The 23,998-nt window shown below is 37.6% G+C and overlaps 2 protein-coding genes and 1 pseudogene across 6 annotated transcripts in view; 2 read left to right on the top strand and 1 right to left on the bottom strand.

Moving 5' to 3' along the window:
- The window catches only part of Cenpk (centromere protein K), a 59,831-nt gene that overhangs the window by 34,208 nt on the left and 1,625 nt on the right, over positions 1-23,998 (bottom strand). For 3 of the 5 annotated variants that reach the window (XM_052743428.1, XM_052743426.1, XM_052743427.1), the window contains exons 2-9: positions 23,469-23,619; positions 21,572-21,628; positions 19,120-19,192; positions 11,092-11,138; positions 5,456-5,538; positions 5,271-5,369; positions 3,170-3,296; positions 829-882 (exon numbers count right to left, since the gene is read on the bottom strand). In XM_052743428.1, the coding sequence (XP_052599388.1) occupies positions 829-882; positions 3,170-3,296; positions 5,271-5,369; positions 5,456-5,538; positions 11,092-11,138; positions 19,120-19,192; positions 21,572-21,628; positions 23,469-23,585 (657 nt within the window). In that variant the 5' untranslated portion in view covers positions 23,586-23,619. Of the gene's footprint in view, positions 1-828; positions 883-3,169; positions 3,297-5,270; positions 5,370-5,455; positions 5,539-11,091; positions 11,139-19,119; positions 19,193-21,540; positions 21,629-23,468; positions 23,620-23,998 lie in introns of those variants that run through there. The other 2 variants (XM_052743429.1, XM_052743430.1) reach the window with 2 other exon arrangements.
- Positions 13,101-17,764, top strand: LOC128113618 (60S ribosomal protein L39-like; annotated as a pseudogene).
- Positions 17,883-18,580, top strand: LOC128113617 (microtubule-associated proteins 1A/1B light chain 3B-like). The gene has a single exon (XM_052743432.1). The coding sequence runs from the start codon at positions 17,959-17,961 to the stop codon at positions 18,337-18,339; it is 381 nt and encodes a 126-aa protein (XP_052599392.1). The 5' UTR covers positions 17,883-17,958; the 3' UTR covers positions 18,340-18,580.

Genomic DNA, 23,998 nt, shown 5'->3' with positions numbered 1-23,998 from the left:
GCATCTTTGGAGGCTCTTTGTCTCACAATGTTGCGGGAGGGCTTTTTAAAAGCCTTATAGCTCTTTGGCATATGTAGAATGGCTTCCGGGTTTTTAATGGGATTCCTCAGGGTGTGAAGGTGTGTGTCTCTCATCTGTGTGTTCCCTGTGCTTTTCCCTTGGCCCTTTTTCCTCTGGTTATTTTGTCCTATCCCAGTTGGTTTGTTTTCATTTTATCTTACTGTATTTTATTATTATCCCTAGATGCCTGTTTATTTTCTAACTAGAGACAGAAAGGGTGTGGATCCAGATGGGAGGTGAGGTGGGGAGGAACTGGGAGGAGTTGTGGGAAAGGAAATCATAATCAGAATATATTGTATAAAAAAAGTTTTCAACAAAAGAAAAAAATTTAAAAAATACAAAGCACACCACTTCTTGCTTTTCACAGACTTCTCTGCCTAAGGTTTTCTAAAGTAATTCATATATTTAATAACCTGGCCAAAGTTCAAATACATTTTGACAATGCCAAAGATATCTATTTATAAAGCAAAATAAATACCAAAATAAAAAGTGAGAATTAGTCTTTCAGCTGTAATAAAAGAAGCGTTTTATATGAGGAAAAATGTTATATTCATTTATATGTTTTAGCTACATTAGCTACAGGACTGAGTTGTAAACTGAAATTCTATCAGCACAACAGCACAAGATGTTAGGGTGCAAACAGTAAATGACCAAATAAGAAACTCTATTAAAGAATCAAATATTCTTAATAGAAAATCAAAGTAGCATTTTTTGTCTTAAGTCTAATTGTTCACCAAAGAGACAGCTCAAATTAAAAATTACACTTACCTCTATCATTTCATTTAGTGTTATCAGTTGTGCTTTTGATTCTTGAGTGGTTGTCTTTGAGAAATGTAAATAATAGTTAACATTGGCAGAAATCGAACTATATATTACAAGACTTAAAACCATTTCTTAGTTATAATTGTAGTAGGTGACTAAAGTCAAATTCTGAAAGTCAACAACTTTGTGGTACAAGTTAGATTCTTTTTTTTTTTTAAAGATTTATTTATTTATTATGTATACAGCATGTTCGACTGTTTGACTGCAGGCCAGAAGAGGGCACCAAACCTCATTACAGATGGTTGTGAGCCACCATGTGGTTGCTGGGAATTGAACTCAGGACCTCTGGAAGAGCAGTCAGTGCTCTTAACCTCTGAGCCATCTCTCCAGCCCCACAAGTTAGATTCTTAAAAATGCAACGGAAAAAGGTTCTAAGACAGTGAAAACCTGTATAATTATTGTTAGATACAATTTAGCTATCCATAACATACAAGAAATTATATTATACAAATTGTATTTAAGACTATAAAGTAAAGTAGCATGCTTGAACCAGACAAAAACTCTCCAAGCAGATGGTATCCCATTACTTTTCAGGTAGGCTTCTAAGGGAGCCTTCCTTGTAAACTCCTCATAGTTCATCAGTTCCTAATGTTTACTCAGTTCACTAAATTTTCCCCTTTGAATAACATCAAATAACTCATTAATAAATTGGAAGACAGCCACTATAATACTCAGGTGTTTTTCATATTAATCCTCCTTAGTTCCTTCAATTCTTTTTCTCATAACATAGATTTGAGATCCCTCATAACTGTAATCAAGGTTAAAAATTCCAGTCTCCTAAGTGATCTAGGTATGATTCAACCATCAAGAATAAAAAGATTATTTGCTTTGATAAATGCAGATGCTAGAATGCTATTCATTAAATTTCTGGATATCTATTTAATCCTGCTAACTTCTGAGCATTATATCACCTAAAATGCCGAAGTACTGGGCCAGGCATGGTGGTGACATATGCCTTTAATCCTAATACTCAGGAGGAAGAGGCAGTCAGAACTTTATGAGTTTGAGGCCAGCATGATCTATATTGTGAGTTTCAGTTTCAGGCTAACCAGGCTAGGCTACATAGTAAAACACTGGAGGAGGTGGTGGGGTGAGGGGGGAGGGAAAGGAGAACAGAGAAAACAAAATTATTCTTGAAATAAAGATAACTGAGTAAAGCTGGATCTCAAAATCTAATACCATGCTAAGTAAAAAAGAGTAAAGTACCATTATTAGTGGAGAAAGCTTAGTTACAGAAGTGACTAGCAAACAGCAAGACACAGATTAAATTTAGATAGATATGCTGAAATCTCAGAAACTCTTCCTAAATAAATCATTTGGTTAAAAATTATTGGTTTAAGGAGCTGGAGAGATGGGTTGGTCGTTAAGAGCGCTGACTGTTCCTCCAGAGAACATGAGTTTAATTCCTAGCACTCACATGGTAGCTCACAATCTTCTGTAACTCACACATGTGCAATACAGGTATATACAAAGACAAAACACCAAAATGCATAAAAAAAAGAAAAAAAAAGATTTTACAAATATTGACTGAAATTTAAGAACTGATAAAAGTAAGTAACAACAGATCCAGTATAAAATAGAATAAAAGCTAAACACACATACTAATCGTAGTTTTTTTAATAAATATAAATACTGAAAGTAAAAAACACACCACACAAAATTGAAATAGGGGTATACATGTGTGTTTTCTGTAACAGGAAGGTAGTAAGAAAACTTAAAAAATTCTTTTTCTCCCTGCATGCAGAGCAGAAAGCAATGTGAAGAGAATGAAGGTGTCAACTCCCAGGCAGGAATAGACCTCATCAGGAACTAACCCTGACAGTACTTTGATCTTGGACTTTAGAATGAAAAAGAAACTCCATTTTTATGCCAGGGTCTCTGGTCTTTTGTTACAGCAGCCTACTAACACAGTATCAATGCTGGCCAGATGAAGAGAGGCAGAAAGGACAGCAGGCCACAGATGCAGAGGAAGGAGCAAGAGGCTCCTATTAAGTTGTCTGATCTCTACACACAAGCTGTGCAAAGAAAGCATGTGCATGCCATGTGCACATACCATATGCATAAAATCTGTAAAAATGTCTTTAACCAATTCTATTTTATTAAACGATAAAGTAGCTCTAATTTTTCAGTAACTATGACAGGATGAAGGCATATTTGTGCATGTCTCATTATGCCTTCATTCCTTTGCTTTTGTTTACACACACACACACACACACACACACACACACACACACACACACCAGTTACAATGATAACAATCTAAAAGAATATCTTCTCTGAAACTTACCTTTTTCTTTTTAATATTTCCATCAGGCAGAGGAAAATGATCTTCTAAAAACTCACCCAAGGTTAACAGAAGCTTCTCCTTAAATTCTTTTATACTAAGCATCTTAGCTTTCAGTTCATTAAAGATTCTAACAATAAAAATAACAAGACAAATATTTAACTAATAAAATATATTTGTGCATGCTTCTGGTTATACATAAAGCTGATCAAAGCTGTCAAAACTTCATTTGATCCACATAACTAGAGAACATTCTTTTTTGTTTGTTTGTTTTTTTGTTTTTTGAGACAGGGTTTCTCTGTGTAGTTTTGAAGTCTATCCTGGATCTCACTCTGTAGACCAGGCTGGCCTTGAACTCACAGAGATCCAGCTGGCTCTGCCTCCCAAGTGCTGGGATTAAAGGCATGCGCCACCACCGCCCAGCTGAGAATATTCTTTATAACATGTCGTGAAACTAGTAAGTTAAGTCATTCAAAAAAGAAGAAACAACTAATAATTGGCAAAAATTAGGGCAAGTGTTATGATTCCCAATAAACTGGGCCACCTTTATTTTTTCAAATTTAACTTTTTATTGATTCTTTGTGGATTTCACTTCATGCATCTCAATCCCAATCATCTCCTCATCCCTTCTCATCTGCTCTCTACCCTTCTAACAACCTGTCCCTAGAATAAAACAAGAAAAAAATTAAAAGAAAAGAGAAACAAAGAAAAGAAAAATCTCATTGTGGAAGCTGTAGTGTGACACAGTGAGTCACACAATCCTTTAGTCCATATAGTGTTACTTGCAAGTGTTCATTACATTGAGTGTTGTTTGTCTGGTTTGAGGACTCTGTTTTTGTTACATCATCAATACAGGTCCTTCACTGGGGTTCCTCCTGGATATTCTGTTGTTGTCCTGTGTCATGGAGATCCTATCACTTTGGGTCTGCAGGACCAACCCCTTCATGTGCTCCAGCAGATCATAGATAGGGTGGATGCTGGGATGGGCCAAATCACAGCTCTGGTTCTGGGTCTGGTGGTTGCTGGGTTGGTCAGCCTGCCAGCTCTTCTTCATTCTCAACACCAGGGTGAGCTCTCTAGTACTACCCCTGCTAGTTCACCCTATGTAGTAAGCAGCAAGGGGCAGGGCTGATTCTCCTGCTCTCCTAACCTCTGGGTTGACTCACCCACACCTACACCACTGGGCCAGCTCTACTGTGTTGCCAAGTCAAGCTGTAGGGGCCACTCTTCCTAGTGCTGCAGCTGGTGAGAGGCAGGGCCAGCTCTCTCCATCTAGTGACCTAGGGACTGCTCTCCCACCTATCACAGGCCTCAACAGGCATGGGAGGGGGTTCTCTCCCTTGCCCACATCACCATATGGTAGATGAGAGGTGGGGCTCACACTGACATTCTTGGGACCAGTTCTACTGTGTTGCCCAGGCAAGGTGCAGGGCTCATTCTCCCTAGTTCTGTGTATGGTGGGGGCCAGGGTCAGCTCTCTGCTTCACCACAGGTGGCAAGAGGGAAGAGGAGAGGGCATCTTTCCTTCTGCCTCAACACCACATGGCAGACAAGGGGTGCAGGGCCAACTCTCACGATCTCAGGACAGACTCGAATGTGCCCCCACCAGCAGGATGGGCACGACTATGGTGCCCAGATGAGGTGCAAGGCTCACTCTTCTGAGTGCTGTAGGCAGCGAGGGGCGAGGGTTAAGGGGGGGGGGTATCTCTCCCCCACCCATGCTACATGACAGACGAGAAGTCGGGCTAGCTCTCCCACACTTACACCCTCCGGGGCAGCTCACCTGTATCATCACCAGTAGGGTCAGCTCTACAGGGCTGCCCAGGTGAGGTACAGGGCCTCTTTCCCAAGTGCTACAGCCAATGAGATACTGGGCCAGCTCACCAGTTCTCCTGACCTCAGGGCCAGCTCCACCACCTGCCACAATAGTGAGGTGTATGGGAGGGGAAAACATCTCCACTTTGTCCACACCACCACATGGCAGATGAGGGGCAGGGACAGATCTTACACACTTAAACTGGGCCAAGTTTGATCTACTTTAATATAAAAAATACTTTCTCAAAAAAAATCTGTTTGAAAAAATCTAGAACACAGTACTAAGTACCTTGATTCAGAAAATGTCACAACCTGGTTTTTCAAATCACTGTGTAATACATTAAGAGATTCCAGAATTTGTTGCTGTTCATCCAACCACCGCTGCTCCCTTTAAAAATGGAAAACAATAGGGTCAATAAAAATTTAAGTGTGAACTCAGTATGTATCAATGATTAATAGGAATTACAAGTTTACCTTTCTAAGTCTTCTTTTAACTTTTCATTCTTCGATTGAATAGTAGATACTACCATTTCAAGATTATATCTTAAATTTTGGAACTAAAATAAAAGAATGCAAGTTAATGCTTAGCCTTTTGGCTTATACATAGTTTAGATTCTGAATGACAGTGAAATTGATCTATGGCTCAATGTATAAGCCAATAGTAAAAATAGCTACCAGAAAGAATTTGAAATGGAAAATATATAGCACCCAGACGGTAAGTTTTTGGTGACATACCAATAATAAGTATAAAATAGAAGGAGTTCAAAGTTACAGATTTTAATTTCAAACTGAAATTAAATTAGTGAACTGTTTTTAGTAGATTAGATCTCTTTTATAATGAGGTTATTTTATTTTTTCTTTTGTTCTTTATGTGTGTGGGTGCCATATATATATATATACATATATATACATATATATGTATATACACACACACACATATATGTGTATATAATGTATTTTATTTTTACGCTCATTGGTGTTGTGATGGTATCCATGTCTGTGTGAGGGTGTCAGAAGTTCTGGAACTGGAGTTATAGACAGTTGTGAACTGCCATGGGGGTGCTGAGAATTGAACCTGGTTCCTCTGGAAGAACAGCCAGTGCTCTTAACTGCTTAGCCATCTCTCTAGTCCCTCTTTTCTAATGAGAACATACAAAACTAAAGGCAAAAAAATTAAAATGATTCTGTCAGCATTGGTTCAATCTGCTACTCCACATTCACTGTTGAAGGAGGCCAGAATGCAAGAGTGAAGAAAACAAAGTGAAATCCAGAAAATTAAACAATAAATAACTACAACATGTATATACCAGGGAGATTTAAAGAAAGAAAAAAAGAAAAAAAATAGAATTGTGAGGTGCAGAGCTGTTTTAAGGCATTAAAGGAAAGCTCTCTGACCAGATAACATTAAGTAGCAGAAAAAAGGGACAAAAAACAAAGAAAGTTACTATCTAGTAAAAGAAAATTCCAGAGGGAGTAAAAAATAAATCCAAAGGTCCTGAGACATGGATATAATTGCGATACCTGACCAACACAAAAGGGCATGTGAAACTGAGTTACAATAAACTCTGACCTCTTAGCTAACATTCTTTCCTTGGAAGAATATATTAATTAGTATTCTATTCTCGAGATTGCAAGGGATTCCACTACCTTTTTAAAAAATTCATATCAGTTATAAGTTACAGATGTGTATTATAAACTCTAAAGTAACTGAAACAATTAAGGAAAGGAATAGAAATAACCAGTAATCCAATATTGCAATGAAATGGCTTTTTGAAAAAATGCAGGAGGCTGGAGAGATGGCTCAGCAGTTAAGAGCACTGACTGCTCTTCCAGAGGTCCTGAGTTCAACTCCCAGCAACCACATGATGGTTCACAACCATCTATGATGAGATCTGGTGCCCTCTTCTGGCATTCAGGCATACATGCAGGAAGAATACTATATACATAATAAATAAATAAATCTTTTTTAAAAAGCACAACTAAATCAAGAAAGGAGGAAAATAAGACTACAGAGAATAGTGTGGTGATATTTGTAAACTTAAGAAATAAAGCTTGCCTGGAGACCAGAGGACAGAGCCAGCTACAGAGTTAAACATAGAGGTCAGGCAGTGGTGGGACACATCTTTAATCCTAGCACTCAGGAGGCAGAGATCTGTATACTATAGATCGAGGCCACCCTCGACTATAGTAGATTAATCCATTCTAAAAGAAACAGGGCCAGGAAGTGATGGTACACACCTTTAATCCTATCACTTGAGAGCTCTGCTTTTGCTACCAGTATTTAGGAAGCACACATGCCTTTAATCCCAGCACTAGGAAGTTTGAGATAGGAAGTAAAATGGTTGGGTGGAGAAAGGCATATAAGGTGTGAGGAGACAGGAACTCAAGCCCTTTCAGCTGAGGACTCAGAGGCATTCAGTTTGAGGATTCACAGAGACAGGATCTCGCCTCCCTTTCGGCCTGATGATTCGGTAGTGGTGAAAAGTTTCTCTAGTGGCTTGCTCCTTTGTCTCTCTAATCTTTCAGCATCTACCCCAATATCTGACTCCGGGTTTTTATTATAAGACCATTTAGGATTTGTGCAATAAAGTAGGATTAAAAAAAAGAAAAATAAGAGTAGACATTGTATCATTGTATCAATGAGATCAATCAATATCACACTGATACTATATTAAGTACAGTCTAACAATAGAATTAAACTAGAAATTAACACAGAGAAATAGGAAACTACAAATATAGGGACACTAAAAAAAATCTCTAAATAATCTATGAGACAAGCAATAAATGGGAAATTGAGAAATTATAACTTCAATCATAAGTTACTGTGGCTTAAAACAAAAATACAACATTAAAATTTCTAGGAGCAGGAAAGATGGCACAGTGGTTAAGAGTACTGACTGTTCCATTCTTCTAGAAGTCCTGGGCTCTATTCAGAGCAACAACTATGGTGGCTTATAGCCATCTATAATGAGATCTGACGCCCTCTTTCGGTGTGCAGGTATACCTGCAGACAACAAACTCATACATAAAGTACATAAACAAACCCTTAAAAAAACTTGTTTTTTTGGAACATTCACATAATAACATATCTCTAAAACCTTGTTAGAAATAAAGGAACACTCTCAAATTACTGGTCTAGTTTTCTATTACAAATTTAAATAAATAAACCTCATAATAAGCTAAAGGGATAATGATAAGGAACAAAAATCAATGCAATGTGAGGGGGGAGAAAGGACCAGAGATGAGGAGGCAAGGAGGATCAAGGGAACTCAGTAAAGCCCAAAGCGAGCTCTTTGAGAAACACTAAGTCACTGTTTCAATAGACTAAAAGAAGAAGAAATCCACTGCAGTGAATTCAGAAAGCATGACAGAAGTCACTATTAATCTCTCTCTTTAAAATGAAAGACTAAGGCTAAGATGGAGCTCACTGGTAGAGATCCTGTCTAACATGAACAGAGCCCTCCCTAGGTTTGCTCTCTAGCATCATAAAAAAAACTCTTCGGAAACTGTTATGGAAGGAATTTTCCTCTTTCTAGTTTAACACATCTATGATAAACTACTATAAACATCATTTTGTTTTTATTTTGCTCATTCTTGCCCACTACATTTCAGTTATCCAGTGGTGGTCTGGAATACATTCCTTTGTGGATATGCAGAGAATCACTACCCTTCTGAGACTCTGGGAATGAGAAGAGGCGGGATATTTAAAACATAGTCTAAAGAACGGAAGAACAACAGCTATCACAAAAGAGATGATAGAAGAGCTGAGAAGCATTCCAATCATGGAAAGCGGCAGTAAGCCCCAGCACTTAAGCTTTATTATGCAGAGAACAGTAAGACAGGCCTCTCCAGCTCTAACTCTGCTAAGGGCTTAAGGTGCACACTGACTGAAAGGAAGGGAAATCAAAGCCCAAACCACAAGCCATGCAGCTCTGGTGACAGCAGACTGGCAATCCTAGTCAAAGAATAAGCCCGGTTCTCACAAACTTTAAGTTCAGCTGACGGGGGCAGGAGAGCAAGGTGGAAGTGGTATGACAGTGACTCCTAAGTCACAGGCCACACCTAGAGAGACTATCCATTTTGTCCTTCCCCATACTGCTACAACTAGGCACTCACAGAAACAACAAATACCCTGTTGGAGTGTCTGTCTAGGAAATGAAATGGCCATAAAAGCATCTGTAGAAAGGGAGATCAGAGTGGACATATTGAAAAGTTTAGGCAGCAGGGGTTCAATCATGGAAAGCGGCAGTAAGCCCCAGCACTTAAGCTTTATTGTGAAACTTAAGAGCTTGGGGCCAATAGACAGCGACTCTTTGGCCTCAGGAGCTGCCTCCATCTCACATATGCTGTGTTGCTCTGAGGCAAAGACAGAGCCCTGAGTCCAAGGCCAGTAGCTCACTCAATTTCTGCCTCTAGCAGAGTGGTTCATTGCCAGGCAGTCTGGAAGCACTGAGACTGGCAGGCAAAGTCCTGGGTTCCCTTAGTTGTCCCCAGCCATGGCAGATCTCATGGCTCTGTCTGTTCCCCCAGCTACCCAAACATCCAAAGCTTTGGACCTTTGCCACCCCTCTATGTCATACCTGTGTGAACACACTCTCTCAATCTTGATAATACAGATAGGCTGAGTTTTTCAAACCTCTAAATTTGTTTCCTATTTGATTAGTAATTCTATCTTTAAGTCATTTCTCTAGTCTTCCATTTTACAAAGAATAGCCAAAGAATGCTAAGACACACCTACACTTTGTTTAGAAATGTACTTCATTGCTTCCCAGCTCCATTGCTCACACGTTCTATTTTTTAACAAAACACTAGGACCCTGAACACTGTCCTTGTTTCTTGTTAAAAAGACAACCTTTTCTTTACTGTGTAACACTATGGTATAAAATATATATTTTAGTCCTTCCCCCCTCCATATTTTGATACAGGTAACCCAGATTGGCCCAAAACTAACTATGAACCCTGGGCAATTCTCCTGCCTCAATTTCCCAACAACAAGTATAAGCCACCATGCCCAGTTATATATTGGTCTTAACCCTTCTTTCCTGGCATACCATTCCTAACACACTAGGAATCTCCAACACACTAAGTACCTTTTTTATACTACTGGATGACAAGTAGAACCTAGGCAGCTTTAGGATAAGGGCTAGACACTAGAAAAGACCAAGGCATGATCAAGTGATTGGGACTTTAGGCTCTAGCTTCACATTTTTGGAAAGGGAAGAAGAGCTGAAAGTTAAGTTAATCAAAGACCAATTATTTGGTCAATTATACCTACATAAAAAAGTTTCTGTATAAAACCAAAAGGACTGGGTACAGGGAGCTTCTAAACAGCTAAATACATGAAGGGGCGGGGGCTTAGGGAGCACACTCAGAACACAGAAGTTCCATATCCTTTCCTATACACCTTAAACTATACATCTCTTTCATTTGGCTATTCATCTGTATTTTTTTTTGTGATGCCTTTTATGACAAGTAAGCATGTTTCTCTGAAAATTTTCTAGTCTCTTTAGACAGTTACTTACACCTGAAGAGGGAGACAAGCAAACTGATTCACAGTCAATTGGTCAGACATACAATAGAAAACTTACTTCTGGGACTGTCATCTTTGTGAGACACAGTTCCACGAAACTGAATTTTGAACTGAATTAGAGGACACCAAGCTGACACCTGCTATAGAATCATCTGCTGCAGAATCTGCCAAAGAACCGATTTCTGATGGGGAGAAAGCTCCAAAGCACAGTCTATAATCCCAGCATGCCTATGGCAAAATGGCAGGTGGAGACAGGAGTCCTCAGAAGCTACTGAGCTAGCAAAACTGGCACATCCAGTGGCAAAAAGGAAATCCTGTCTCAAACAAGGTCAAAGCTGAGGACAATAACCAAGGTTGACCTCTGACCTCCACATGCACATACTCTCACACTCACACCAGAACTACATATGCAAACAGTAAAAATAAAGAAAATTCAAATCTTTAAAATATTAAGTTCAATAAAACATGTAAATTTTAATGTGTTTTTGGGGTGGGTCAGCCTAATTCTTATGTCATAAACTGAACTGATACAGTTCTAATTATACATTATTTGGTAATACTACAATCATAAATGACTCACCTCTTCTTTTCCTAATGTTACCAAAACATCTTCAGTCAGGGGAGTTACTACAAAAATAAAACAAATCATGCACTTAGTTAATTCTTTTTTTTTTTTTTTTTTAAAGATTTGTTTATTTACTATGTATACAGTGTTCTGCCTGCCTGCCAGAAGAGGGCACCAGATCTCATTACAGGTGGTTGTGAGCCACCATGTGGTTGCTGGGAATTGAACTCAGGACCTCTGGAAGAACAGCCAGTGCTCTTAACCTCTGAGCAATCGCTCCAGCCCTAGTTAATTCTTAAGAATTTGATTTTGTGGCTTTCCTGAGATAATTCTTTTCCATTCCACTTACATATTACCAAACTTTTGCAAAATTTATTAATTTTTGTGACTTCTAGGTTAACATCTTTGCATGTATAACCCCAAGCATATAACACTGGATAAATTTGATATCTATGAATTTTGGTTTTATTTCTTTTCCTTCCTGAGGCCTTAAAAGCATGCTTAATGATGCTTAATAATGGACTCCTAAGGTATTTTTCTCTGTATCTATATGTATATGTACATATATATAGACACAAACACAAAAGTTTTATTTTTTGTCATTGTTGGTATTATAATAAATAGCATATATGCATATTCAGATATATTAGCATTGTTTTCACTCAGCAGAACTCCCATGGTATAGAAATAATTCATCATTTAATAACTGCATATTTATTATATATGTATGTGTATCATGATGTAGTGGTAATTTCCAAAACTGAGTACTAATATTGTACTACACATCTTTTTATGTCTTTATGTAATAGTGCTTTTAATTTCAAGGAGCATATTCCCAGAAATGGAATTATATAGAATGAAATGTAGTTAAAACTTTTTAGACCATATCAGACTTCTTTCTAAAAATGCATGTATAATCAATGAATTACGTACAGTAAATTATATACTTAGAATTTTTGCCAAACAGGAGAAACAAACATTTAATTTCTCATAGAGAAATTAATAAACTATTCAATACTTATCCAAAATTTTTGCTTTTTTAATCAAGTACTATTTGAAATTATCCAATGATATATTACTAAAACTTGTCTACTATATTTGAAAGCCTTCTTAAAAAAGCCGTCCTATATGTACTTTAAAAGCCAATTTTAGAATTGGTTACAGGTAATTCTAGAGTGACACTTGTATGGTTTGGATAGGTGTATATAATAAAGATCCACGCACTGAAGGCTTGGGTGCCAAACGCTGACACTGACTGGAGCTAAGAGGAACTGTCTGAGGTAGAACACAGTAGAACACAGTAGAAAGGAGCTATTAGGTCACTAGAGAGGTGCCCCTGAGGCACTGGAACCTGGCACCTTTTGTCTAAAGTCTGGCTACCATGAGTTAAGCAATTTTGTGGTTGATATATTGTGCACCCCAAGAAACTTGCCTGGGGGTCATAGAACAGAACAGCCACTATATTAAACATAGAGGTTAGGCAGTGGTAGCACACGCCTTTAATCCTAGCATTTTAAACTCTGTGAGTTCAAAGCTACCTTTAATCCCAGCACTTGAGACTTGATGTCTTGCTTGGGAAAGACACACGCCTTTAATCCTAGGAAGTGATAGTAGAAAGCAGAAAGGTATATAAGGCATGAGGACCAGGAACTAGAAGCTTTTAAGCTTTGAGGCTTTTAGCAGCAGTTCAGCTGAGATCCATTTGGGTGAGGACTCAGAAGCTTTCAGTCTGAAGATTTGAGGAAACAGGATCCGATGAGGAGTTGTCAAGGTGAGGTTAGCTGTGGCTTGTTCTGTCTCTCTGATCTTTCAGCATTTACCCCAATAGCTTGCACTGTTTTTTGGTTTTTTTTTTTTTTTATTAATAAGACCATTTAAAATTCATGTTACACAATTTCCTCCAACTTGTGCAGTCACCAAGTTTTCCCTCGCCACAGGTGCAAAAGCAATAGTCAACCAACCATGGACTGAAACTTCTGAAAACACGAGCCAAATAAACTTCGGCTATTTAAAATTGTTTATTTCAGACATTTTTTTTTTTTTCAGTAACAGCTGGCTAACACAAGTACTAACCTATTTCAACAAATGCAACACAAAGAGTTTTGGAGACTGTTTACAATGTGAATATATACTTATCACTATACTTATGTGACAGAATAAATTTTATGTGTATTTTGCCATAATTAAACATTTAGAAAACAGAACTTTAGGGAGATCTATAGGACTGTAACTGTAAGATACAACATCATGTTGCTGAACTTCAGTAAAGGAGAAAATGGTTAAAAAGATGGATGAATGGATCACTCTGTGAAGGGGAAATGGATGAGATCTCCACGAGTAAACTGGGGATGTGGGGTGGGCAATGTAGAGCAGGGGTTGGGGGATGAGAACATAAGGGAATGTGATGGTTGAGCAGCAACAGAGATGGAGTAGGAGAACAATGAAAGAGATACCATGATAGAGGGAAACATCATGGGGACAGGGAGAAACCGGGTGCTAGGGAAGTTCCCAGGAATCCCCAAGGATGACCCCAGCTTAGACTACTAGCAGTAATGGAGAGAGTGCCTGAACTGGCTTATCTCAGTGATCAGACTGGTGAATACCCTAACTGTCATCACAGAGCCTTCATGCAATAACTGATGGAAGCAGATGCAGAGATCCACAGCCAAGCACCAGGCTGAGCCCCAGGAGTCCAGTCGAAGAGAGAGAAGAGGGATTCTATGAGCAAGGGCATCAAGATCATGATGGGGAAAACTACAGAGACAACGAAACCAAACTAGTGGGAACTCATGAACTTTAGATCAACAGCTGTGGAGCCTCCACAGGACTGGACTAGGCCCTCTGCATAGTGAGACAGTTGTGTAGCATGAACTGCTTAAGGGGCCCCCTGGCAGTAGGATCAGAATACATCCCTGGTGCACGAGCAGGCATTTTGGAGCCCACTTCTATGATGGGACACCTCACACAGCCTTGAGGCAGGGAGAGGGGCTTGGACCTGCCTCTACTAAATGTACCTCCCCATGAGTGTCCTTACCTTTTTGTAGGAGGGAATGGGGGTGGGTTGGGAATGGGGAGGCTGGAGGGGCAGGAGGAGGGAAGAGGGGGATCTTTGATATATAAAATGAATAAAAAATTTTTTCTTAATTAAAAAAATAAAAGTACAACTTATAACTTCAAAAAAAAAAGAAAGAAAGAAGGAACCTCGCAGACAAGAACAAATTTACAAATTTTGTTACTATCAACCATAAAAAGAATTATTGAAGTATTTGAAACAAAAACAGAAAACTCATATGCCTAATTGTTGTTTTTTTTTTTCCCATGTCTTCTCATAAGACTTTCAGAATTAAGTGATTCTTGGCCAAGAAACAAAAGCAAAATCATCCCATTCTCCAGTGGATTCAGATAAAAACTTGTAACAAAATCAGGTACAACTCTAAGAAAAGATACTGGAGAACCAAGCTGAATCTATAAGAATTCACACACACCATGGTATGACTGTTTATACTAAATCAGTCTTCCACCAAGCCTACCAGGTGGAGTTCAAAAGCATGGAATAAGGGCTGGAAAGATAGCCCAGCTGGTGAAATAATTGCCTGGCAAGCATTAGGACATGAGTTTGATCCCTAGAACCCATGAAAAAATCTGAGCATGGTGGTATGGGATTGTATCCCAGTGCCAGGGAGACTGGAATAAATCCCTAGGGCCCACTAGTCAGCCAGCCTAGTCTACTTGGTGAGTTCTAAGCCAGTGAGAAACTTTGCCTCAAAAAAAAAGAAAAGTGGATAATATCCAAGGAACAATATCCAAGGTTGTCCGGTGACCTCTACACCCATTTGCATACGAATGTACCAAACCACACGTGTGTATGCTCCCCCAACACACACACACACACACACACACACACACACACACACACACACACACACTGAAGTGAAGCTACCATGATTTTTTACAAGCACAAAAAAAATATATCATCCTCACAACTTGAGAAAAGCTTTGAAGTAGATTTAAGCTTCTTAGTCTTTAGTCAGAATCTATTATTTTAACCTTGAGACCATTAAACAGAGGACAGAGCTAAGCTGTGTTGATTCATGACCTATACGAATTTTAAGATTATAAATATGCTCAGACTCTTGACCTACAAAAATTGAAATAAGTAAATTATGTTCTTTTATACAACTGAAAAAAATCCAAAACTTTAAAAAAAATTAATAACAGTTTGAAGCTGGTCTTTAAGTCTACTGAGGTTTATTCAACTAGTGGTCTCTTAATTTGTAAGTTTAAAAGTTTCAATGATGAAAAAAATCATTGTTAAGAGACTAACAAAAAGTTCATCAATCATACTGACCTAATGGACTAATGATTGAAGTGGCAGCTGTAGCTGAAAGTTTTCCTGTGTCCTGCTGGTCCACAGCTGCTCAGACCCAAGTAAACACACAGAGGCTTATATTAATTAAAACTTCTTAGCCATTAGCTTAGGCTAACTACTGACTAGCTCTTACACTTAAACTCATCCCATTTCTGTTAATCTATATGTCGTCACGTTTTCCATGGCGGCTTTACCTGTGTGCCATTACATGCTGTTCACTGAACAGTAGACTGGCGTCTCCTCACTCAACCTTCCTCTTCCCAGAATTCTCCCTGTCTGCTTATCTTGCCTATACTTCCTGCCTGGCTACTGGCCAATCAGCATTTTATTTATCAACCAATAAGGCAACACATTCACAGCATACAGAGCACCATCACCCATCAGACAGCTGAGCTCAGTATTTAGTAACTGGCCATGTTTGAAACATGAAGAAGAATCTAGGCAAGATCTAAAATGTATATACAGCTCATCAAATATGAACTGGAGATACCATGAATCGAATATTTTGTTTTGTTTTGTTTTGTTTGAGACAGGGTTTCTCTGTGTAGTTTTGGTGCCTGTCCTAGATCTCTGTTCTGTAGATCAGGCTGGCCTCGAACTCACAGAGATCCGCCTGGCTCTGCCTTCTGAGTGCTAGGATTAAAGGCATGCACCACCACTGCCCAGCCATGAACTGGATATTTTAGATAAGATCTAAGAGGTATAAGGATATTTAAGTCCAATGTTGCAGAGTCTAGTTTGAAGCTATTATGGACTAGAATATGTTCCTAACCCCAAATTCATGTTTAAAGTCTAATACCTAAAACCTCAAAATGTGACTTTATTAGTACCTAATTAACATGTTATCATAGAGTGAGCCTTAATCCAATGAAATTAAGACAGAAAGAGGCACAGGGAAGCTCATATGAAGACAGCAGAAGATGACTGCTATAGTTAGAATAAATGTTTCCCAAAGGTCCATGTGTTAAAGGCTTGGTCCCCAGGACAATCTAATTGAGAGGTACTATAATCCTTGAGCAGATGGGACCTTGCGGACAATCTTTAGATCATTAGTAGCATGACTTCAAAGGAGACTGTGACACCCTGGTCTCTTTTTCTCTGCACCAAGGCTCATGATTTGAGCATTGCTATGTTGCATGTACCTCACTCACCATTGCCATCAGGTAATATCTAATTTTAGATCAGAACTTCTAGGCATTTTCTGGGTTATTTTATTGCCAACTTTATAGGATTTAGAATCTCATGGAAATACACCTCTGGGCACAATTATGACAGATTTTTCTATATTAGGTTAATGGAAACGGGAAGATCCACTCTAAATGTGTTCATTACTATTTCACAGACTAGGATCCCAGATGAATAAAAAACAGAAAGCAAGCTGAACACAAGCATACATCTCTCTCTGCTTTATAACTGTACAAAAAGTGACCAGCCAATCCTTGTTCCTATCTCCTTACCTTCCTTGCCATGATTTTCTACATCCCCAGAACTTTAAGGCAAAATGAAGCCTTCCTTTCTCAAGCAGCTTTTGTCAGGTATTTTATAACAACAATAAAATAATTAATATAGACTACTAGAATCCAGAATTATGATAAAATAAATTTCAAATGTTTAAGCTACATATCTCAATATACTCTGTAAGATCCTCTGTCACAGCCTTAGTAAACTAATTAAGCAGTCATTAATATAACACACAGAAGCTTACAATATAATGCTGGTATAACACGTAGGATAATAGTTGAATAAAGTATGATAGTGTACATACCAGCAATCCTAGTACATGGGAGGCTGAGGCACAAGCACCTTAAGTGCTAGGCTAGCCTTAGGCTATGTTTACATAGCCAAAAACCAACAAAAGAACAACTGAGTACATTTCTTTAAAGAATACCTTCATTTTTAATAGCTGCCTAAGAGATGCTCAAGAAGGAAATATTGCTAAGAAGGAAAATGTATACACTTTAAAACAAATTTTAAAATTACAACTGTACACTCTTTATTCCTACCTGAAGTGCTAAAATTAGAGGCTAACAAGCAGTAATGAGAATGTAGAACAATTAAGGAATTGGCATGACTAAAGTAATAAAACCAAGGATACAGATGATACTAGAAAAGAAGTCAGCCTAGGACTACTACCTAGAAAATCCCCAAAACTGACACAAAGAATAATATAGACAAGGGAGTCTAAAACTGAAAGTGGTTGTGGTGGGGGGAGTCAAAGGAAGAGTAATGAAGGGAGAAGAAGATAGATGTGGGAAAAAACCATATATATATATATGAGAGAGAGAGAGAGAGAACCAGATATAAAAATACATGACACAGGAAGCTTAGACTTTCATAGTAATAATACTAACAAACAACAACAACAAAAATAATAAAATCTACTAGTTGGGTATTACAACTATAACATTTAAGCCATCTTGGGAAAAATAGACCCGACTCAGCTGCGGGCTGAAGAGACACAAGGGAAGTCGCTGTCGCGGGAGCTAGAGCCTCCGACTCAGGACTCCCGCGCCATGCCGTCCGAGAAGACCTTCAAGCAGCGCCGCAGCTTCGAACAAAGAGTGGAAGATGTCCGGCTCATACGGCAGCATCACCCCACCAAGATCCCGGTGATAATAGAGCGATACAAGGGTGAGAAGCAACTGCCCGTCCTGGAAAAAACCAAGTTCCTTGTACCTGATCATGTGAACATGAGCGAGCTCATCAAGATAATAATTAGAAGGCGCTTACAGCTTAACGCCAATCAAGCTTTCTTCCTCCTGGTGAATGGGCACAGCATGGTGAGTGTGTCCACACCCATTTCTGAAGTGTACGAGAGTGAGAAGGATGAAGACGGCTTTCTGTACATGGTGTATGCCTCCCAGGAGACATTTGGAACAGCACTGGCTGTGTAAGACTAAAACAATGCCTAATGTTTGTTAAGCCCTTATCAAGGAAAAAAGGGACGTTACCAGTGGATGCTGGTCAGCTCACACTCACAGATCAGAACGTAGGCGCCCACCTAGGGTGTTAGGAACTGTTTGTCAGCCAGAAACTGAGCTCCATGCAAGCGCATTCAGCTTGGAAACTCATCTAAACTAGGCTCTCTTGTGTTCAAACTTTAGAAGTTTAAAAATAAAATACTTTGCATCCTAAGTTGCCAATAAAAAAAAAAAAAAAAAGGGAAAAATATATTTGGCTCCCATTGGACAAGTCAAGAAATAGCATAAAAACTACATGTTCCCTATTCTAAAAAGCATATGAAGGAATTTTTCCACTGTGCAAGTCTCATTCATTAACAGTTCATGGTTTCTACTCAGTTCAAGGCAATGTTTTTTAGAGTAAAATAATAACTACAATAAGGTCTTCATAGTCCACGTAGAAAGGAAAGAAAAATGGTGTGGTACCTAGTATCAATGACTGTGGGCAATTTCAAGGACAAATGGATCTTGTCATTCTTGAGGTCATTAAATTTTTTTTTAAATTTTTTGGTTTTCTGAGACAAGGTTTCTCTATATAACAGTCTTGGCTGTCCAAGAAACATGCTCTGTAGACCAGCTTGGCCTCAGACTCACAGAGATCCGCCTACCTCTGCAGGGATTAAAGACATGTACTACCACCACCCGGCGACGTCGTTAATTTAATATGCCATTAATTTGTCTACAAAAATATAAACCTAAAAATAAGAATCTTACTTTCAGGTGTTCTTTTGTTCCAATGACCAAGTTCAGCAGTCAAACATTTCACTTGCATAATAAGTAATGAGAGCTATAAGAGGGAAAAAAAAAGAGATTTCAAGGTATTTCCTATAGAATATTGATGAAAATAAAATCAACACTGTAATACTAGTTCTAAAATAAGTGGTTATCAAAATAGCATCACCAAAAAGATTCTACTACCATACTAACTATAGCTCCTAAATGGCTTTCACAGCAATGATACAGTATGCTATTGAAAATAAAGAATTCTGCTTTACAACCAAAACTAAAAGTACCTAAACACATTACATTTACTTGCTAACTATATCTTAAAAAAACCAAAAAAAGATGCTAACATAGCAAGACATCCTCCCCCCACAAAAGAAATGAAAACAAGATGTTATGTCTTGCCAGAATTTTCAGTCCAGTTTTCCTTAAATATGTTCATTTCCTCTTTGTGATCTTTCAAAATATTGTAACTGCTTTTAATTGTACTGTAAAAAGAAATTAGCCACATGTAAAAAGCATTTTTTAAAATACATTAGTAGTTTGCAAAATGTATATACCATATCCTGAAACAAATTATGGTAAGTGTCTTTTTGGTGTGATAATGACAAATTTGATTCTGCTATAAAATTAAACAACACTTTCTAATAATAAAACAACAGTAGTATTGTGAAAGTAATAAAATATAGAACTTTTCTTCATAAAATTATCTAACTTTTTGCTTCAGAAAGGGGATTAAGCCAGGTAGTGACATAAGCTTGCATATAAGCACTCAGAGATTCAGTTCAAGATCAGCCTTGGCAACATAGCAATTTCAAGTCAGAGCAGGCTGCATGAGACCCTCCCTGCCTTTAAAAACCAACAAAACACAGAAAACTGAGTTTGAGTGCTAACAGTATGAAGGAACTATACATGCAGAAATGAGGTATCAAAGCAAATTAGGAACTGCTACTTCTTAAAAGGCCTGCTCATAGCATCAGCCCTTGACTTGGATTTGTGAACTTGGAATGATTTCAAGATGGTTTCCAAATGCCTAACTCTTTAAGAGTGGCTTTCAGTGCCAAAACAATTCAAGCAGGGTATGGTTTATGTTGAACACCTGCTTTATCTTCTGGCATTTTGACATCTTCCAGGTAAAGGATGACTATATCACCAGTTCGCACTAAAAATTTTGGACACCAGGTTTCTCCCATGTTAATCAATGCTTTACATCACAAGTTGATAGTCTAATTTAAGAAGGTGTTAAGTGAATCTATTGTTAGACAACTCCTGAAAAAGTTCATAATCTTGTTCCTCTCAACTTTACCCTGAAAAAGTTCCTATCTCATTCCCTCTCAACTTTACCCACACCCTTTCCCTTTGCTGATCTGACTCTGCATCCTTTCACCATAATAAATCTTAGCCACAGTAGACTATAGACTAAGTCCTATGAGTCCTCTTGGAGAATCATAAAACTTACAAATGATCTTGAGGACCAGATGCACAACAGGAAACCACAAACTATATTCTTTGGCTATTTGTAACTTAGGATAGTACTTGTTACAGGTATACAAACACTCCTATCAAAGTCAGTGCTTGGTGTACTGGGAGAAAACCACTCCGTTCCTTTGTAGGTCTAGTGTCCAGTGATTCATATTTAGTAAGGTTTCAATTTCTACAATAAAGGAACCATATTTTCCCAAGAAAAAATGACAGGTTAGTTAACACGTAATGAATTTTAAAAATGGTATATATACTGTTAGAATTTTACAGTACACTGTACACTGTATATGTACAGACTCTAAAACATTCTTATGGACACAAAAATGACACTGGGAGTGCCAAAATTTGGTGCATCAAAGTTTATAATTGTATTTTCCTGAGGAATTGCTCCTTTTATTAACATGTTGTGTCCCTTTTTAAAAATCTCTTCTAATTAGTTCTGGTTTGAAGTTTTTTTGCCAGATATAAAGATAGCTAGGCCTGTTTGTTTACATTTTCTGTTTCCTTGGTGTTTTTTCCATCCTTTGATACTAAGTTTTGGGGTATCTTTGCTGGATAAGTGTGTTTAGTTCTTGGCTTTGTTTCTTATTTGAAATAGAAGAGTTCTCCAACTGTCTCAGGATACAGGTTTAGAGTCAGTGAGATGGCTCAGCAGGGAAAAGGGCTTGTGGCACAAACCTGGCCACCTCAATTCAATCCCTGAAACCTAGTCAAGGTGGAAGGAGAGAATTGACTTGACCAAGTTGTTCTCTGACTCCCTCCAACACACACACACTGTGGCACACATGGCCCCCCACCCCCATCATATGCATGTATACACACACAAAATAATTTTTAGTTAAAAAAGAATATAAGTATTAACAAAGTTGTTTATTGGAATAAATATAAACAGATGAACTTTTTTTTTCCAAAATAATGAATTTTGCTTACCTATTTTCTAGAACAGAATATAAGTCCATACCTGAGCATTTGAGTTAGTGAGTGTCTCAGTTCCAGTGAGTAATAATTTATTCTGACACTTGATTTAAAAAAGTAAAAAAAAAATGACATAATTATAATCCATAGACAATTCCCTTCTCCTCCCTTTTTATACTAACCCCATACAACACCCTTCTAAAAAAACATATAAATATGTGATACAAGATCTATTTAAATTTCTACCTAAGAAAATGAGGAAGGCAGTCAAATTAGTAAGGAAAAAGGAAGAGTCATACGTGTAGCGCAGTGGTAGACCATCTACACAGAGCCTTTGGTTCCATCCCCCTCACCCTCCACAGGACAGTGACTAGTAGAATAAAGAAATAAAACATCCAGTAGCTAGCATGAATTGTAAGTTACAAAATGGAGAAAAAAAATGGGAGGTAAGAGAACAAGAGAGAAAGTACTATAGAATAATAACAAAATAAGCAATTAAGAACATAAGAAAAGCCAAGCGGTAGTGGCGCACGCCTTTATCCCAGCACTCGGGAGGCAGAGGCAGGTGGATCTCTGTGAGTTGGAGGCCAGCCTAGGCTACAGAGCAAGATCCAGGAAAGGCACCAAAGCTACACAGAGAAACCCTGTCTCAAAAAAAAAAAGACGAACATAGGAAAATAAGCCTCCAAAAGACATTGTATGCCAGACTTTAAAAACATCCAATAATGTTAATAACTGTATTTGATAGGTAAAAATATGAGTAACTCAAGTCTTATTTGTCCGCATTTCTGGTTGCAATAATTTTTTGTAAATTTTTAACTTATTGTTAATTGAACCCAAGTTTCATAGAGAAAAATAACAAAAAATAATTATAAAAAATATCTAGTAAGTACATTAATGATATACAGTACCAAAGATTTTGTCAAATGATTTTTTTTAAAATACTCCATTCATCTTTCTTGCTGACAGTTTAATGAAAGAACAGGATGCTATAGACATAAAAAATTCATTCATAACTACTGCTCTGACACTTTACTTAAGTACTACATGTATCTGTTTAAATCATATACTGTGGTATGCTAAAGAGAAATTTTACCAAAATAACATAGTATATCAAGTGTCTCTAGTTCATTAAAACAAAAATATACATAATTTCAAGCTCAACATTTGTATTCATGTTTCACTCATAATCCTTAATTATATATTATTTCTATATTCTACTGGCCCAAAACAGGTATTAAAATAATTTATGATTCCCTCTAATCTTACATTCATTAACTTTTTTTTTAAAGATTTATTTATTTATTATGTATATAGTGTTCTGTTTGTATGTATGTCTGCACACCAGAAGAGGGCACCAGATCTCATTATAGATGGTTGTGAGCCACCATGTGGTTGCTGGGAATTGAACTCAGGACCTCTGGAAGAGCAGTCAGTGCTCTTAACCTCTGAGCCATCTCTCCAGGCTGACATTCATTAACTTCTATGTCCTTTTGTTTTCAACCTCCTTAAAACCTTTTGAATTCATTCCTTTTTTTTTTTTTATGGTTTTTCAAGACAGGGTTTTTCTGTGTCACAATCCTGGCTGCTTTGTAGACCAGGCTGGCCTCTGCCTCTCAAATGCAGGATTAAAGGCGTGTGTCACCACCACAATACTGTTAATGGTACATTATATACAATATTATAAATGACTATTGTGTCTATAAGAAAAAAAATCTCCTTGAGAGGCAGAACTACCATCACTTTTTTCCTCTATCTAATATAAAGTTTCTTAAGAGAATGCTTTTAGTTTTTACACATTATTTATATATATATATATATATATATATATATATATATATATATATATATATATATATAGGAAACTGTTAGTTTCCTAAGTTTATTATGTAAATCTTATATTCACTCACATATCACTTTTATTTTTATTTGTTGATACTTACTTCTTCCATGTCTTTCCACATTTCTTCACATTGCTTAATAAGTTCTTCCTCGGGATCTATACCAATTTCCCTGTCTGTAGTAATATCTGGATCTAGTTCTAGTTGATTCTCTGACATATCCTTTATAGTTTTCTTCACCTTAGTGGAAAAACTAAAATAAAAAGGATACATGCATTTAGCAACCATTTGCTGAATGTAGCAGTGACTAACAGACAAAAATCCTTTGAGAAAAATCAGCACACTACTGTTGGAGGGAATATTTTAGTATAGCCATTATAGAAAAGAATGATATGGCTGTAACAGCAAAAACTAGAAACAGAACTACCACAGGATCCAGGAATTCCACTACTAAACAAATATCCAAACAAATAAAGCCACTATGGAAAAGATATCTATCTACAGTCTCTTGTTTACTATAGCACTATTCACAATAGCCCAGACATGGAATCAACTAGGTGTCCACCAACTGAAGGATTGATAAATAAGATAAGGTTCTTCCACTGTAATAGGATGGTCAGTAGAATAGTAAG

Source organism: Peromyscus californicus, unplaced genomic scaffold (assembly GCF_007827085.1).
Source record: "Peromyscus californicus insignis strain IS unplaced genomic scaffold, ASM782708v3 Scaffold_18__1_contigs__length_77618521, whole genome shotgun sequence".
NCBI classification, from domain to species: Eukaryota; Metazoa; Chordata; class Mammalia; order Rodentia; family Cricetidae; genus Peromyscus; species Peromyscus californicus.
Note: the sequence above shows the minus strand (reverse complement) of the source record. Positions and strands in the feature narration are given on the sequence as shown.

What these genes read in the sequence shown, in the direction of transcription:
- LOC128113617 (XM_052743432.1), top strand. Translation starts at nt 17,959, where the DNA reads ATGCCGTCCGAGAAGACCTTCAAGCAGCGCCGCAGCTTCGAACAAAGA.